The sequence below is a fragment of the Patagioenas fasciata genome, chromosome 2 (assembly GCF_037038585.1).
Source record: "Patagioenas fasciata isolate bPatFas1 chromosome 2, bPatFas1.hap1, whole genome shotgun sequence".
Taxonomy (NCBI): Eukaryota; Metazoa; Chordata; class Aves; order Columbiformes; family Columbidae; genus Patagioenas; species Patagioenas fasciata.
The window spans coordinates 123,294,356-123,312,363 of NC_092521.1; the positions used below are offsets into that span (position 1 = coordinate 123,294,356).

An 18,008-nucleotide genomic window follows, 5' to 3' on the forward strand; every position below is an offset into this window, starting at 1 on the left:
AGATTCTTGCTAGAGGGGAATGGAATATTTTTTTTTCTTTTAATTCTTTTGTAGCTCTTGGAGTAGCAATTTGCTTATGCTGTAGTTCTAAAAATCCATTTTAAAAGCCTCATCCAAGGAGAAGAGGCTGGAATGTAAACATTTTCTGCATCGCATCTATTACTCTGGTTCTCTTTGAAATGTGGGCAACAAGGCTGTTGGCAAAGATCCTATGCACTGTAAGAAAATAAATGAAAAAGTGTAGTTCTTCAAGCAAAGAAATGTCCACTGTTTTCGGAAATCAGTTGTATCTCATTGTTCTGATGAAACTTTTGTAGTAAGAACGTGAACTGTTTTCACAATAGCAATATTAGAAAACGTGATTAGTGAAGGATTGTCCAGCATGTTCTGCATGTTTTAACTAGCTTGTAGCTGTGGACTTCTTTAAATTTTGTGTTGCCATTAGGTTAATGTCAAGAACAGCAAGGACTTACAGACCTCTTTAAAGCACAGACTTTATATGATCAGATCAGGATATACAATCAAGGTAACATAATAAAAGGAAGGTGTTTGAAAAGCGATTTGAAGCCACAAATGATTTTTTCTTTCAAACTTGGCACTTGGCCTTGCTGTCTTTTAAGAAAGACATAGAATGACTCAATATATAAAAGCCTTGTTGAGTCAGATGATTGCCTGGCAGCTATTCATTGTAGCCAGCCTGGCTCTTTGTAGGCTTCTCTTAGAACTAGATCCATGGTCCATTCTTTCCATAAGTCTCACCTTCCTCCTATATAGAGGTGGAATATTTGAGCATGTATAATATGCAGAAAAGAAAAAGAAAGACATCTGGTAAGTAAGTAAATAACTGTTATCATTTTTGTAGCTTTTGGGATCTGTTTGTGTAAAATGCTTCATTACTTCTTGAATAAAATGAAGTATAAGGACACTGGAATGACTTCTCCTTTTGGAGGCACCTTTTGAGGTACTGTTCCCCTCACCAGTTCTGAAAGTTCTTGTCTCATTCATCAAAAGAGGGCAACACTCCTTCAGTGGTATTTTCCAGTTTTGTTGGAAATTGAAGCTATAGCCCTTCAAAACATTATAACTACAATTACATTCTCAAATTAGTTCTGGCAAAATCCCTTTGGAATGAATAGATCTTGAAAAATTACTCTGGTTTGATATTGCACTTGGGTTTTACCACTTGATAAAATAAAACAAATGTTCAGGAAGGATAAGTCTCCACTTTCCGTAATTTTCATTTGTTGTGCTGAGAAACATTTTCTTTTTATAGAGACCAGGAGACTGCTGGTCATGCTGATGGAAGTTAATAAGAAATGTTAGACTGTAATCACATCACAGTGTCGGAGGAGTTGTTTCACAAAGCTAGTCACGCTGAAGATCATGGAGGGAGCACCTATAGGTAAGATAAAAAGAGAGAATAATTCTTAGCATATGGCCTCATTCTCCAAAAACATGGCAAATCTGTTAACAGTACCTCAACGTCTGATGGCTCAGACTAAGTGCAGAAGAGTTAACAAATTTGCTTTCATTTTGGTTGAGCTAATCTGCATGGAAATCTTCCTGAGCAGCCAAAAAATCACGGAGAAGTGTTTGATCTCCTTCCCAAATGCGCTGAGCTGTCTTCACATCCTGTGATCCATACTGTGGTCATCCTGATGTGGAGGAACTTGGGTCTCATTTGTACCACCCTCAAATACTGCTACTCACATGTGTGACCTGTAATAGCAATACTTGCCCAACCCTGTATTTCCCTGTACTGGGGACATAAGTCATCTCCATGAAACTTCAATTGAGTATTTTCTGGAAACAGCCCTAGGTTTGGGAAATAGTATCTCCACATAGAATAGCTATGTAATGTAAATATTAAGCTCAATCACACTTCTGGCTTTCCTTTAAAAAAACTATGTTCATGGGTTTCTAATAATCAAAGGCTCAGATCCATGAAAAGCAAAGTATTAACGTATGCATTAGCAAAGGGCAATACTTGAAATGATGTTTGACAAAGCTGCAAACAGCTGAAAACAGTGATGTTACAGCAGTGTATGTTAGGTGTTAATGTGACCTGTAAACCTTTGCATCAGTTTTCAGCTTGGTTTCGCCTTCTGGTGGTAACGATTAGTGGTCCAGCTTATTTGCATTGACTGAGAACTGGTGTAATGCATTTCATCACTGCTCACAGTGGTTTTGCACAGTGTGGGCCTTCTGTCAGGTTGCAGCACCATTTAAAATTTAAAACTTCTGCCTGCACGAGAAGAGTTAGTTATGAGCCCCAAAATTAGGATCTGGCCCCAACAATTACTAAGATAGAACTATCCTGAACCAAGATAGAAGAGGGGAAAGTATCAAATTTTGCTATGACAATATGGCAAGTATTTTGATTGGAGCATCAGTTATGGTTGTAATCTTTTTTGTGGTCAATACGTGTTTTCAGCACTCAGGATTAGTAACAGAAACGGTCATGAGCAATGATGCTGAACTTGATGTAAAGTGCCTGGACTATCTATTTTCTTCTTCAGCAAATTTGAGAACTGAAACAATGTGCAGTCTTTGTGTTGAACTCAAAGGCTAAATATTTGATATTTGTGTCTTTATTAATGCCAAATTTTGATTATATAATAGTTTTTTTGTTTGCTTAGTTGGTCGGTTACACAGTTTGCTTTGTGAAGGGGGGGAACTAATTTCTACAAAACTTAGATTACTATGCACCACAGTATAAACATGAAGTATTTATCACCATCTTCCATGACTCTATTTGTTGCCTGGCCAAAAAAAATTGTCAGAACTAACCTCCCCCTGACCAATCACCTTTTGCAATTAAACGGGCTGATGTCCTGATGTGATTCCTAAGAATTGGTAGGCAATTAATATAGTGAGGAAATGTGTTTAGTGAATCATTAGTTGCTAATTATTCATTCATTCTGGCTAAAATATCTCCAGTCTGTTCATGGATTCGAGATATTTAACAGGAAATTATTTGCAACCAGGTGAGTTGGCTTGCCTGCGTTTTTCTACATTTCTAATTCTTGTTGAGATCGGTGACTCAGAAGTCCATATGGGATTTCTTAATGTTAGGTACAACATTTGATCATCAAAAAAAGTGGGGGCACTTGAATCCTGGGGCCTGTTTGCTTTTGATCTCTGTTAAGGAATGTAGAGCTGGGTATAAGAGAGACAATGTAATTCTCTACCTTCCCCTTCCTCTTCCTGTTCCCACTTCTTGCGAATGTGAATATTAGACATCCTAATATGGAGACTTCCTAATATGGAGATACGGACAACCTACTAGGAAATGTGTTAGTATGCCAACGTGTGTCTGTAAATGTTTGACATTCTGGTATGCTATTTAATATTAATCTGTTTTATTCTCTGAGCATCTCCTAAAATTAAGGGAATGCACAGTGTTGTTAATCAGTTTGGACAAATACTCTACAGTTAGATAAGATAAGGTGAATTGTTACAATTCCATGCATCTGTATCTGCTTCCTCAGGAACTGAAGGTCTTTTTGGCTGTACTAAACAAACAAAAAAACCATGAAAAGTAGTACCCCAAAGTCTAATAAGCCTCGATTCCATTTTGCCAGAAAGTTGAGATGGAATAGGTAAATGTATCAATGGAGTAGAAATTATGGCCTAGGGTACAATTCTGTCTTACTGGATCTGAATGTTTTTAATTTCAGACCAGACCCTTATGAAAATGATTGTTACTTCAAATGGGGTCTTGACAGAAGATGTAATCCTGACTTTACTTTTGGGTATGTGTGCCCAAAGCACTTAACTTACCTCTTTTTATGTCCTACATTCTCTTGTCCATTGCTGTACTAGGACTGGGGAGACCAAGTGAGTAAATCTCTCCAGCGGACAGCGAAACTTGCAGCCAGGGAGAGTGAGGGGGTGAGGATCTCTCAAAGAATTATTCCGATAGTACATTTCAATAGTATATTGCCTGTTTCAAGGTAGAGAAGGGTCAAAGGTAGGTTAGGTATGCAGAACCACACAGCTTTTCCATGTTATAGTGATTGTATTTTGGGACAAAATTTTAGCCAGTTCGTCTGGCTATTAATATAATGTGTATCATTAGTACTCTGAAGAGATCTTTCTAAACAATAGATTATCAGCACTGATTTGCATGTAGTTTGTCTTCTTGGTAGAGAGTCAAGGAGTTAAACAAATAAAAAAGATAGAGCAAAACCTCTCTCGTAACGGTAATGAAGCAACATATAGAGGGTTTTCAGGCTGCAGTGCTGTGATTCTGCTACAGTCAATAAACACTAAATTGAGTCCAATTATAATAATTACAACCAATCTATAATCTTTTCCTGTGTAGTGAACCTTGCATATCCAGTTTAATTAGTCTGGGATATCAGTATCATTTGCCTTTTAGAAAGAAGTATATCTTAGCAGTACAGCTTGCAGATACTTGCCCATTTTTTTCCTGGTAAAGTTCAAAAAAATGACAGGCACTGTAAGGAGGCAATTTCCCATTGAAGACATTGAGAGCCATCTGTAAGGCAACAATGGTGGCTGCGTGCTGTAAATATAAGAAATCTTTAATTAAAAGTCTATAGAAAATTACTGCATGTACCTATTATTTAACAATATGTCCAGCTCATTGTCTGTCCACTTAACATGACTTTTGTGGCTTCATTAATACCTGCCCTCTTCCCTCTGCAACATTCCATCATTTTATGTCTGTATAAACTGAAATGCTGCCTGTATAAAGTATACATGTCTCTAAATATTTAACAAGTCTTAGTCACTTGCAGTTCTTATCAAAGTTAGTAGGAGCTGTTAAAACTTATTTTAAAAAGAACTAGTATTTTTGCATGTTAAGTAAACAGTATTCAAGATCAGATCAATAAGCTCCTTGGCTGATACATACCTGATAGGTCATAGTCTAACTGCAGTTTAGAAATAGGAGCTTTTTACCAAGAGAAATAAAAAAAAATTCCTTCTCCAAGGATGGTTTTTGCATGTTCTAAAGTATAAAGTCACAACTGAGTAGCTACCTTCATAAGAACTTTTAAAGTAACTAACTTATTTTTTTCTTTTTCTTTTTTTTCATTTTGCATCTGAAAAAAAGATGCAGGAAGCTTATTCCTAAATTATCTTTTTAATAAAGATTCCACAAAGCATGAGGCATTTTTTTTCCAGCTCTCCACTCAATCAAAACAATATTACAATGAAACAAGCCATGACATCAGGTGGAAAATGGAATGCTGCAGTTTTCAATGTAGTATCTGTCCATGAAAGAATGAAAATAATTGAATTATATTTAAGGTTAACCAAATAAAAAATGCTTGTAGCTGTATTTCATGAAAGAAATAAAGTTTCACGGCTTTCACTGCATTTAATAACTGCAGAAAGAGAGGATAAAAGAATCAGAAAGGACTCACTGCAGAATACATAACCATTTTTTGCTGGTGTGAAGGCTTTCTAGCATCTGAGATATGCTTCAGAATAGTTTTTAAAAGAGTACCTGAAAGAAAATGGGAAAGCAATGACAATGAAAGGGATGCTTGTGTTAACATCTGTATCCCTTGTTACTGTTTTAACACAATCTGTCTTTAAATGCACCAGATTTATTCAATTGACTTTGTAGGTAATTTCTGTGGAGTGCCCTGATTAATTCTGATACTGTCTTTTCTATGGACAGTGGGCCTATTTTGCTTCTGTGTTAAATGCTTTGTGGATCCCTAATAGCCTCGACAGCTTCATACAGTGAATTCATAGCTTTTTGTGTCAGCAGAACAGTGCAAAGAGAGCACAGTAATGAATGCTGCTTCTTTTGTGTGTAATTCCATTGACTTCCTGATTCCCAGAGAAAAAGAGCGAGCACATCCTTTGGACTCTGAGCCTCCTTAAATTATGTGGTTGTCTGTATTTTGTTAATGTTAACTGCTGAAAATTTGTAAGACAAACTATATAAATTAAATGAATGGCTATGCTAGTGTGTTAGCATAAGGCTGGAATCTTGACAAATTAAAATACTAAAATAAGAATTTTATGCTCCGGCAGAATTAGACACGTGTATTTGTCTTCAGCTACTGGCACATTTTTAATAGCAATTGCTAGTAAAGCAAGAGCAGAGGTTTGAACTTTATGCTTAATTTTGTAAGCTGGAGCTTGAAAAAGGCAAACAAATTCACGCTTTTATGTGATTTGTCCTTGCAGCTCATAGACCCTGACTGTACAGTGTCCATATAAAACAAAAATGAGACCCAAATGGTGACAGTGGCCAAATGGAGGAGATTGAGTGCTTAAAGAGGTATAAACTGTTTTAAAATTTCAGCGATCATTTGCTGAGTTTAGAAGCAGTTTAATAATCTCATTTCAGTGCTCTGGGTAATGCAATGGGAAGACTGTTAGGCAATAAAGTTACCATCCTAGAGATTATTACAAATACTATTTTGTTAACTTAAGCATGGTGGCTTACATTAAATTCAGACTTGATTCAGTTCAGCAAAAATGTGTGTATTACTTTGGATTTCTTATACAGTGTGACCAAAACAGATTAGGATATTTGTGATTCACATCCTTCGCCCTCTCTCTTCCTATCAACCAAAATCTTTCAGTGCTGATCACCGATATCCATATCATGGAATCTTTCATAGTTCTACTATGGAACTGTTCAATGTTTGTTGTATACCCTTTCTTCTTTCCCATTCTACTCTTGGTTTTAAATGGGGTAAGAATTTGGCTTACCTCCCTGCAAACGTGATTTTTGTATTTGTTTGTGGAACCCAAATTCCGCCTGCAATAACAATTCTGAGAGCTTTATCAGCTTGGTCCTGACACCATGAGTAGCCCAAACAGGTAAACTGTAATTGTTAATATCCTACGGTGAAGAAAGAAAACATGGTGATTTTCTTAATGATTCCTACTGCTAAATGTTTGTTCTGGCACAAAATGCTTGTTAGAACAAATTCTGAATGTTTCATTCAAGTAACATTTTCTCTCCACAATAATGACTGTATTTTGCATTTAGACAGCTGTAGAATATTTATTTATAGCATTGCACTGCTTACAGCAAATTTGGAGGGCAGTGTTCGACAAGAAGAGGAAATATAATACTAAAAATTATTGCGCAAAAAGCAAGTGGCAATATTTATGCCAATTGCTAATGCAGTTGTCAGGTGCGAAAAATTCACTTCATGACTCTTTTCAGTCATCTACTGAGATATATCTGAGATCTTTACTGAAGCAAATCCTATATAGATATCAGGATTTTAAGGGCTGACAGCTCTGAGGTTTAAGTGAGATCCAGCGATCATGGAGGAATATATATAGCTGGAATTTGGATGTACTGGAGTATGAGGTATTTGTATAGGGACTGGACATATAAATGGAATTCATACCTACAAATACCAGGTCTGTTGGATACTGATGTAATCCTGAAACTTAGATGGAATGGATTAGTCTTTCCTTAGGGACACAGCCCAAGATATATTAATGGTCACAACTATGAGAATGGAAGATAAACCCAACACTCCTGGTTGGCTCTACCCTGAATTCCTGTTGAAACAAGGTTGGTATCTTTCCTTTAGTCAAATGTAATCTCTGTAGATGGGAGCTGTGGACTGAGCTCACCAGAGGGAGTGTTCTTGTAACAGTGAGCTCTAAGGAAAATGCCAACTACTTAAAGGATTTGTTTAAACAAGTGAAACAATAGCACGTGTTAGGTTAAGCCGGTTCAGGTCACAATGCATCACTTTCTCTTTTAACAAATGTGATTTGTGTCTTGAAGAAAGAACTGGGCAGTTTCATGCTGTTTAAGACAGTGCTGTAGGCAAGCAAGCACCTCAGTCTCCAGGTTGCCTGAAAGTCAGATGACACTTAGCCAATAATAAATACAGAGAGATGCATGTTACTCTATTTTCATGAATTGTGTTTGAAAACCTATGTATTAAGTCTGACTCTAGGAGAAAAGCCCAACTTCCTGGGTTTGTCTTCCAGCATTTAGCTAGGTGTCTGATGGGAGCTGTCAATTTTGCACATTTCTCTGGTGACACGTTTCTCAGTCTGATATAGCAACTGAGAAAAAAAGTTATAGTCTTGAGCTGTCCTACATTTGGAAAATATGGACGGGTGACCTCACTGAAATTACAATGAGGTGTCCCAACAAGTTAATGTTTCATTTAACCCTAGGCCCTGGCTAACATTCCATTCAAGGCTGCTTTGACCAGAGTTGGAGCTTTGCAGAAACTGCAGGACAGAAAATAAACTCAATAGCATCTCACCCAAGTATTTATTACATGTTGCTTGTGAAACCAATCTTAAAACTGCCTGAGTTTTCAAGAGGATATCCCAGTACTGATTGCCAATTTATCATTCATATTTGAGTTTGAAAAGAATTATGCATTAAAGCATTTATAACAAATGCTGCCTGCAACAACAAATTTTTAACACAAGACCCTGAAATTTTCACTTGCTTTGACTTTGAAGTGACAGGAAGTGGGGCTTGTTGCTAAATTGGGGGCCCTCAGGATTTTTTCAGATCCTAGTCAGAAGTACCAGACTATGAGACCCAAATACCCATGATGCCGGGCACCATAGTACCCCCTTTATAAAATCCATGGTTCTTTGTGATCTTGCTGGTTCCTTTGCTAAGAACAGATTCCCAAACTTGCACAAATTGCCATTTGTGTCATTCCAGTGGCCGCTTAATTCCTGAAAATACTCTGACCACTACTGTCTATGTGCAATAATGATTCCTCTTGCATATACAATATGCATAAAAACCTTTGTGGATGGGTGCTTATGTTTCTTTACCAACAACATATTTTATTCCTGTGTACCTTTGTGGTGGGGTTTGGAGGAGTAACAATTTTATCCAAAGGTATGCTTTTGCCTAGTTCTCCATGTGCAGTCACTGATGGAATATTGGATTTGGTGGGCCATTAGTTTGTGTTCCTTATAGTGGTGGATGACCTGCAGCAGTCTCATGCATTCACAGTGTCTGTACAGGATTTTGAGTTGCAGTTTGATGTTAGGGGAGGATTTCTGGGGAAGGAGCTGAAAATAGTCTGTGGTTCAAAAAAGTTTGGAAGCACAGACCTACCCTCTTTCGATGTCTTACAAACAATAGAAATAAGAGCTAAAACCAGTTTTAAGGAAGTGTAAGTATTTCTATTGGACCTTGGGAATTTTCTTTTTATTATTTACCTCATATTGTAAAGTGTCAGAGAGCTTCAAAATTCTTTCAGTGTTCAACTTCTTCAATGCATATCCTGTATGAGTGGCTAAAAACTTCAGAAATGGCTGGAATACAAAAAAAAAAAACTTGTAACAGACAGGGCCTTTTAACATAATTTCTACATACTGCCATCCTAGTACATACTACTTTTTAGAAACAAGATAGTCTTTGCAGTTTGCACTTAAGCAATGAACCATTGCCTAGGGGTAAGAGAATTTGTCCTATTCATCTAGATAAGGTTGGTGATCTGAGTTTGGATCTGAAGTACAGTGGTGGTTTATGCTTGGTGGAAATGTTCAGAAGAGGGTAGAGGGGACGCAGATACATGAGGAGGTCTGGCAGAAAACTGAAAAAATTATTAAAGGAAGTGTGATAAATGGAATTATTCTGATGTTGGTACTGAGCAGAAGGGAGGTATGATGTAAAGTTGATAAAACTGGGAATTATGCTTCGCTTGCATAATATACCCAGATGCAAAGCCACAGATAGATGGCTGAGATCAGCGGTCAAAGATTACAGAAAAGCAAGTGAGTTTGATAGTGTCATTTTGAATAGATCCGTGAAGAAGAAGAAGGTTGCAGCAGAATAGATAAATGATTACATACTCATGGCGAAGATTGTGATGGCGGAGCAAGAAAGAACAGGATACCTTGCCAAGGCAAGAACGAAATGTAAGTGAGAACATGAATGAAAACTATGGCTGTTAAACATGAAACACGAGGGAAGCACTGAGGCTGTTTTAGCAAATCTGGGAAACTGAACTGTGAGCATTTTGTGGTGTAAGAGGAATCTGAACTAGCAGAGATTTATATAGACAGAGACGTCAGAGGAGTTGCTTTACATGGGAATAAACAGAGAAAGGTATTGGAGTGATTTGAGAGGTATTTGCACTGATTTGATCTGAGTTTTTGTTTTGTCTGTTCTAGATCGTAGGTAGACTGTTGTTTTGCAATGTAGTCAATAACTTTTCTATTATTTGCAATTTTCAATTGATGGGAATAGCCCAGACCAGTTGGATCTATAATGTTGTAATTGTTTTTCAGGTATGTTGGCTACACCCTCTGTGAAGATTAGAGATATGAAAGGAGTGTATTGACTGCCAAGTTTTAAACCTTCCTGTTAGATGATGTTGACAGAAGTGGTACATTTTCACTAAATTTCCAGAACTGAAAATACTTTACCCTGTACTTCTTGAGTTGCCTTTGGAAATCCCTTGTTGCAAAGGTTTCTTTCAGAAGCTCATTGTATTTTGGGCAGTGTGAGAAAGGTAAGTATAGCAACTGAAAAGAAAATTGCAAAACATTAGTTAGGCAAAGTGCTTCTTGTTCTGCAATTGAATATGCCCTTGCAGGATTGTTGTTCTGATTACCTGCACTAGTTAAGACAAGCCAAAAAATAATTTGGGAACATAGTTTTCAAGGATATTCATCTTCAGGACTGTAAAAGTCAAACTGATGACTACTTACAAAATAATCTCTAAATGTTCAGAGGAGTAATAGCTGCAGTAGTTCAAAGTTAAAGGATTCATTTACACAAGATGAAATTTGTCCCTTGTCAGAAGACTAACACAAGCCCTCATGAACTGCTTTGTGCTTGGCTTCCCCAGGGATGATTTCACTCACTGAGTTCAGTCTTTCTTTAAACACACCGTCACGTTTTCAACAAATTACCAAGCAGCAGCACGACTGCAATAGGAGTCTTTGTGCATACTCAACTGTATTAAGTGGACTTATCTGTACAGCTTAATTTATTTAAGCTAAATTGTAGAAACTTGTGAAGTTTCTACAACTCAGTTTTGTCTTTAATTAATTCAAGGCATACAAAGGTTAAAGGTTACATGTGACTTGGATAACTTAAGAATTTTTTAATTCATTTATCTAAGCTAAACAGTTTATCCTTGTTGGAAGTTTTTTGCATTAGATTCTAAACAAAAGTTTAAACAAAATTTGATGTGGAGATATTCTTAGTGCTTAATGTACTTTTTGTCTTTTTTTTTTCCAGTAGCAAAGCTCTATCTATATAGTCCCAAAGTTAAAAGAGCTTTGAAAAGAACTTGAGAGTCCTGAAGGGATAATTAGCTTGGAGAGATTCACAGGAGTTCCTCAATCTTTTTAGAAATATGATCTATCTATTTTAGAAGGTAGGAAAGTATTTCTAAATTATAACCATAGGTTCATGAACAGGAATGACTTCACCAATAAAAGATGGACATTTGTTTCGGGTAGTAGAATACTACTTGTCTCAAGCTTAGTGTGTATGTGTAGGAAAGATGAATAGAGTTAAAATACGGTTGAAAGAAATACAAAGAATGTGTATGTGTTAATGACTTTATTATTTGTTTTAATAAACTTGCTCCCCTAGATGTCAATGAGGTGCAGCACCTGCTTGCTGATTTTTTTAGTGGTGTTGACAGTGGCCAGGTATTTTTAGCTATTTGCTGGGGTACCACCATCTGTGACGATGTCAGAAGCAGCTCCTGACTCTACGCCAGGTTCTGCGCATGAACAGGAAGACATGTCTCTCCATATTCTCTGTCTTCATGCTCTCATCACCCTGAGGTGAGAGCCATTGCTCCATGTCCCTATTTCCCTGTCATCACAAACTGTGTTAACTACACTTATAAGCCCACACAATTTACCTTGCATCACATGTGCAAACCTCTTCTGCCAAACTGGGTCTTATTCTGTACACTCCTGATCTTTCCTAGCTTTTTACCATAGGTTTTCCGCAAATGTGGAACTCCAGCTCCACTCAGCTTTCACCTCTTGGACAAGTATATGCAAGCTTCAAAGCTGTTACCCACACAATTCCTTACAGCTCCAAGGTGAGAAGTTGAGGAAGGGAGATTAATAAATATATTGCGTTATGAACTCATGGTCTTAAATCTCCAAGTCCTCCTTCCTTTTCCCTTTTACTTTTCCACCAACCCTCAAAATGTAGACACTGACCTTCAAAGTGCATGAAAAACAATCCTGTGACTCAATTCTCAATGTAATGAAAATCCCAGAATAATTATTTTCTCTTTTCCATTCACTGTAGACTAAGAAATGTTGAAGCACTAGTGAGACCAGGTATGCTTCCTCTTCTCACACAAAGAATGTTATGTTTGTGATAAGTTTAGGATTAATTGACTTCTAAAGTGGTTTACTCAGATTATAGGTTAATTCTTTCTAGGTTAATTTTTTTTTTCTGTACCTAGGACTTCTGTCTTTCTTTTTTGTTAACTCCAGGTCCCTGACATGTAAGTCCACTATTGTGGGAACTCTTTGATTATTTGGCCTCAGCTTATTTGTTAACTCTCAGCTTATTTGGCCTTTCTGCAAAATGCTCGTAATATAATGTACTTTTCATTACCTTTACCATGCCCTTTATCCTGCCCCTTCATCTTATATGCTAGATATTTTAGTAATTATTAAGTGAGAGCAAATCCCCCTAGTTTATACTCACATTATCGTGTGATAGTGGTACCGCATGGACTGGAACTGGTTGCCAAAGGATTCTAGGGTTCCAAATCTGGCCCTGTGTTGGTGGGTACAGCCCAGCAAGACTTGCCTGAGCACTCATAAGTGTGTGATCACAGTCAGTGCTTCGGATATAAATCTGAAGCAAGAAAAAAAAAAAAAAGAAAAAAAAAAGAAAGGAAAAAGTTTTGGAAGGTCATTTCTCTCGTTAGTTTTTTTAAATTTTTTTTCTCTTGTATTAAAGAAAGGGACTGGTACTGTGCTGGGCAAGATAGCATTGAAGTAGAGTGAGATGAAGAAAGCCTGGAATACAGCCTTGGAATAAAATCTTGGTGGACAAGGAAGCTGCAACTTGGTAGCAGTTCTCTTAGGAGTCCTACTGAAAAGCATAAGACTGACTCCATTTGATCATCTAGACTTTGAGACATTGTGTATGCACTGAATATCTGTACCCTAAATGGAAACAAAGCTGTATCTGTATTCCATATGGAAGTGTAGAATTGGAGATATCTGACACAGATACTCTGCCATACAACAGTGAGGCATCTGAACCTGATATACAGCCTGAAAAACCTTTCACATCGTTTCCAGTTAACCATCAGCCTGAACAGAAGTTGAGCCATGGTTTCAGGGGTGCTTTGAAATTACATTGAATTCAGTGGGTGTTAACTCCAGCCATACCAGGTTCAGACTCGCATGCATTCAGGAATTCCTGTTAACATCCATGAAAAACATCCTTCCTCCCAGATCTGGTACTTGCCTCACACTGCTTGTATGCAACACTCAGGAAATAAGAGTATCTCCTCCGCATGTACTGGCCAAGCTCATACTGTTGCTGTGTGCCAAGCTGTAGAAGTAACAGAATAGTGTAAGAGGCTCAGGAAATGTGCTATACATCCATTCCTACAACCAAAAAATGAGATAACATTTCATATTATTTTGATAAAGACCTTTTTCCTTTCTAAAGCGAAGGAGGAAAGCGGACAGGAGAAAAAAGCAGTAAAGTTGCTGCATTTCCGGTATTGGAAAATATTAGATATATCTTCCTGACAGATACTGGTTTGCATTTTGTTCTATGGAATGCTGTATGTATGTTTATTCCAGCTAGTGAGACTGGTTGAGGGGCAGGGTGACTTAAAGGAGGCATAGAGTTTGTCCCAGCACTCTCTGTCTGGCTTCTGCTCTCTTGCTGGCTCAAAGCTGATTAACTGGTAGTGCAGACAAAGCAACCACCTGTCAAGGATATGAATACCATAGACTATCCCCAGTGATTCTATAAGGAGGCTACAGTTTTAGCTTGAGAGAGATCTTATTTTCCAGGAAGATAGAAAACCTTGAATAGAAGACTTCAAGTAAAAGTCCTCCAAGCCTTCACGTATTTTATCGAGAGTCCTCCAAGCCTTCAGGTTAATTATTATCGAGAGTCTGAAACCTTTGATTCTTGGTTCTTGCCTGATTATGTTCCCAGCTTTTAGTAACTAGATCTTGTTATGCTTTTGAATGACACACTCTTTACCATCACAGAGCTTATTCCCAGTAAGAATAATCAATAAGATGGAATCAAGTGACCGACCTAATCTCTGTGTTAAACTAAATAGATGACAATTCTCTAGTCTCACAGCAAAACGGGTTTTCCAGCCTCAGCATTTTAGTAGCTCTTTTCTTAACATTTTCCTACATAATTTTGTAAACACATGACATGAGAATAACATGGAATGTCCCTGTAATGGTATCAATATTGACATCTTTCTACATGTGTGTGTTGTTTCCCAGCCTAAATTGAAATATATTCAACTTTGCTTATGTAAACATTACTCCGCACTGGGCTCTCGAGTACAGTGATTACACATTGTTTCCTAAAGTCCTTTTCTAAGTCATAGGAACACAGGATAATTCAGGTTGAAAGGAACCTCAGGAAGTCTCTAGTCCAACCTCCTGTTGAAAGCAGAGTCAGCTATGAGGTCAGACCAAGTTAGTCAGGGCTTTATGCAGAGTGTGGGACATGGCTCATGGTGTGCGTATGTGATAGCCTCTTTCTGTTGCTGAAGTTGTGCATCCAGTTTCCCAGGGTTCTGCCCCAGCTTGCCTAAAATGTGTGTTGTTAAACTCTGATACTTGGGTCTTGAAGCCTTCCATGCCCTGGAGCAAGCTGGCATGTAGTGCTGAACTCGCGTAGAGTATATGTGGAACGGTTGAGTCATAGCTGAGTTAAGGCACAGGAAGCTGGTTTGTTAGTCCTGTTTCTTCAAGGAAGGTGATGTGAGAAGAAACAGGCCTGACCTTGCACTGAAGATCAATTTGGCCTCCTGAGAATGATGAAGAAGAGGAACCCCTCAGGAAGTTCATTCTGCTCCAATTTTGGTGGAGACCTGGCAAGTGCCTACTTCCTCCAGTAGAGAGAAACATGTACATTGTGCTGGGCCCGCTGGACATAGGGTATGTGAGTGAATTTATTCAGCAGCCTAACAGAGACACACACCCCGCAGCCTCCCTGCATTTGTAAAATAGCCATTTATCTGGGACATCCACAATTTTGGCACATCTAAACAACTTCGGCGAGGCTGTTTTTTCCTAGAATCCTGGGCAAATAACTGGAGAATTTTTCCATTCAAACAACATATCTTGGGCAAAAAGGAACGAAGCACAGACACAGTGGATCATGTTGGTGGGAGCAGAGCAGAAGTAGGATTAAAACCATCTAGTACCCACATATTCGCTTACAGCCTCGTAGTACAGGAGTTCACCCTCAGCTGCATTCACAAGAGGAGGCAGCTAATACTAATTACAGATAATGCCAAGACACTCAGTTGGGACTCTGCAGTTCCCTTAGCTGCTGCTAGTTATTACCACCAGCTGATACTTATGTGCGAGCTCAGCTCTGCTGAATTACACCAATGCCTGTGCTAAAATAGCTGAACTTTAAATCTGCTTTCCCTGGCGTAGCATGAGAGAAGTTTCTGCTAGTACTGATCTTGGTTGTTCATGAGCTAGGAAGCACTCCTGCTCTGCAGAGATTGAGGGTGGTGTGTGAGCACTTCCACCACCTTATGCTACTGATGGTTAAAGGTTCATGTTTGGTCTCAGGTGAACTGTGATGGTCACCAGTGCCTGACTCCTGCCAGAAGACCCTAGTCTGCAATCCAACAGCTCAACATATGCTGTGGTTGGACCAAACCAGGCTGACTCAGTGTCATTTAAAATCAGTGAGTGCTTGTAGCTGTTGCTTCCTAGTAAGTTCTTTGGCTGTTTTTTTTGGAGATCTATAAATGATAACTTAATATGGGCTCTCTCCAAGTGAAAACAAAGTTCCAAAACCCATATATCAACAGACTGCATTCCAGTATTTTAGTATATTGGCCCAGGTAAGCAAACATACCTTGGTAAGCTGTCCATATCCCTGGTGCTTTGCAACTTCTTTGTGCTTGTCGGTTGGAAAAAACTCCTGTGGGGTATGATCACCATGGCGAAATACCTGGTAAAATAGATGGAATTCCCTTCACATTACTCAGCTTTTTCTGATGGACATAATTAGCGCAGTTGCAAAGAATATGTAATAAGTACTGTATCTAACAGATACTAAATATATTCATAGTGCTTTTCTTGGATCTAGATAGCTACAATACCTGTTCAGTTTATTTAGACAAATATAACCCTTGTTTCTTTCTTGGCATTTGAAAAGCAGTTAGGTCAAATAAATTTTTACAAGTTACAAAAAATATAAAGTATCTTAATGTATTTTAGAGAATTTTAATATATTTTGGGAGGCATAGACCACAACATTTAGTAAACAGACAACAAACAGAAGGATGTAAGTAATTGCCCAGAAATTAATATTTTTGTAGGACTAACTGGGAATTCAGAAGGAGAAACAAACAAAAAACCAAGCTATTTCTCTAGAGTTTCTGTGGCTTACTGCTATGAAGTGCTCTTTCTTGGCATAAATGACCCTTAAAAATCCATGTGTTAACTTTTTCATCATGATAGGTGATGAAAGTGTCATCTAATATCTAAATACAGACTAAACTGTTGCTCTGAAAACATTGAAACTGTTCTGGAATTTCACTTCAGATAAAAGATACATCTATAAAGACGCATCAAGATTTTTCTTTTCTGTAATTAATTATTTTCTTGTCCAGCAAAATTCCTGTCACATAGTTTTAAAATTTTACCACAAGGATTTTAAAATTTCTTAATCCAAGTAGGGAGAAATAAAATTGAAAACTGCAGCACAGAAAGTATATAAGTGATTTGCAAGCACATGCAAGATTTGGAACAAAATTCAGGCTTTCTGCAAACAAACAGTAGGTAACAATCGTTGCAAATAGCATTAGTTTCACAGCACTGGTTCTGTGTTGCTTATTCAATGCCATTGTACACTTGTTTGGGTTTCACATAACAGAATTTGTTTTACATGTTTATCCATTGAAACCTCTGGAAAAGTGGAAAATTCCATGGTAAAGATGGTTTTTGTGCAGTTGATATTTAGTTATGAAATCGTCTCTTACAATTTAAAAAAGAATCCTCTTAGTGGTATTTAAAAAGCATTCTTTGTTAATCCAGAAAGTTAAGATCAACTAGGACTGCACAAAGGAGACAAAATTTTCAAATAGTATTTGAAATTTAGGATTTTTTTTTTTTTTTGTAAAATGCAGTAGTGAATTTTGAATATGCAGGAAACACTTAAATATCCACAAAGTGCCCCTTCCCCCATACCCTTGCATACAAAAAGAGCAGTAAGTGACAAGGTTTGAGGAAATTCCATTTGCCCACAAACTATCTACTTACTACGGACACAAACTTCAGTTTTCTTTTTGCCGTGGTTTGGTGAAGAAAGATGCAGAAAAGGCAGAACATGAAGCACAGACTCCAGATTCCACACACCAGCTGCCTGCCTCTCATCCTAAGGGCAGCTTTCAGCTATTTTGCACACCAAGGTCCCTGGCTGGATGTAGTGGTACAGTAGATATGTGGCTAGGAGGGGAGGAGCCAACTGTGCTCACTGAAGTCCCCAAGTGTGCTGTGAGCTTGCCTCCTCCTCCTCCCTTTTTTCCCTTCTTGGCTTAGTGCTTTACAGGGGATTCGTGAAATGAAAAGTGTATTTTGCACTCGCATCTTATTTCTGTGTCTGGTGTATAACACGACGAGTGGAATCTCTGAGCCCTCTAATTCCTGCCCTTGGCACTTGCAAGGCAGGTGAACATAAAGAACTTGAAGTTACCTTCTGTTATTTAAACTAGGATTTAGTGTGAGTCAGTCAACCTTCTCCAGAGTGAAAATGCTGCAGATATCCTCTCTCTTGCTGTATGCAAAAGAGCTAATAAACCATCTTCATTCCCAGGGCTCACACGGTA

At 38.0% G+C, this 18,008-nt stretch overlaps 1 protein-coding gene and 1 long non-coding RNA gene across 2 annotated transcripts; one reads left to right on the plus strand and one right to left on the minus strand.

Annotated features, from left to right (window-relative positions):
- Positions 1-480: 480 nt before the first annotated feature.
- LOC136098415 (prostatic acid phosphatase-like) lies at positions 481-17,569 on the minus strand. Its single transcript, XM_065831811.2, has 11 exons — positions 17,443-17,569; positions 16,034-16,129; positions 13,418-13,504; positions 12,644-12,796; positions 10,378-10,476; positions 9,166-9,261; positions 6,706-6,838; positions 5,397-5,479; positions 4,425-4,531; positions 3,784-3,946; positions 481-1,396 (listed from the first exon to the last, which is right to left on the minus strand). Exons 1-10 carry the CDS (start codon positions 17,554-17,556, stop codon positions 3,790-3,792), a joined length of 1,125 nt encoding a protein of 374 aa, XP_065687883.1. The 5' UTR covers positions 17,557-17,569; the 3' UTR covers positions 481-1,396; positions 3,784-3,789.
- Positions 1,281-10,353, plus strand: LOC139827425 (uncharacterized). Its single transcript, XR_011737961.1, has 3 exons — positions 1,281-1,402; positions 9,752-9,867; positions 10,240-10,353. It is a non-coding gene; the product is annotated as an uncharacterized lncRNA (long non-coding RNA).
- Positions 17,570-18,008: the final 439 nt, after the last annotated feature.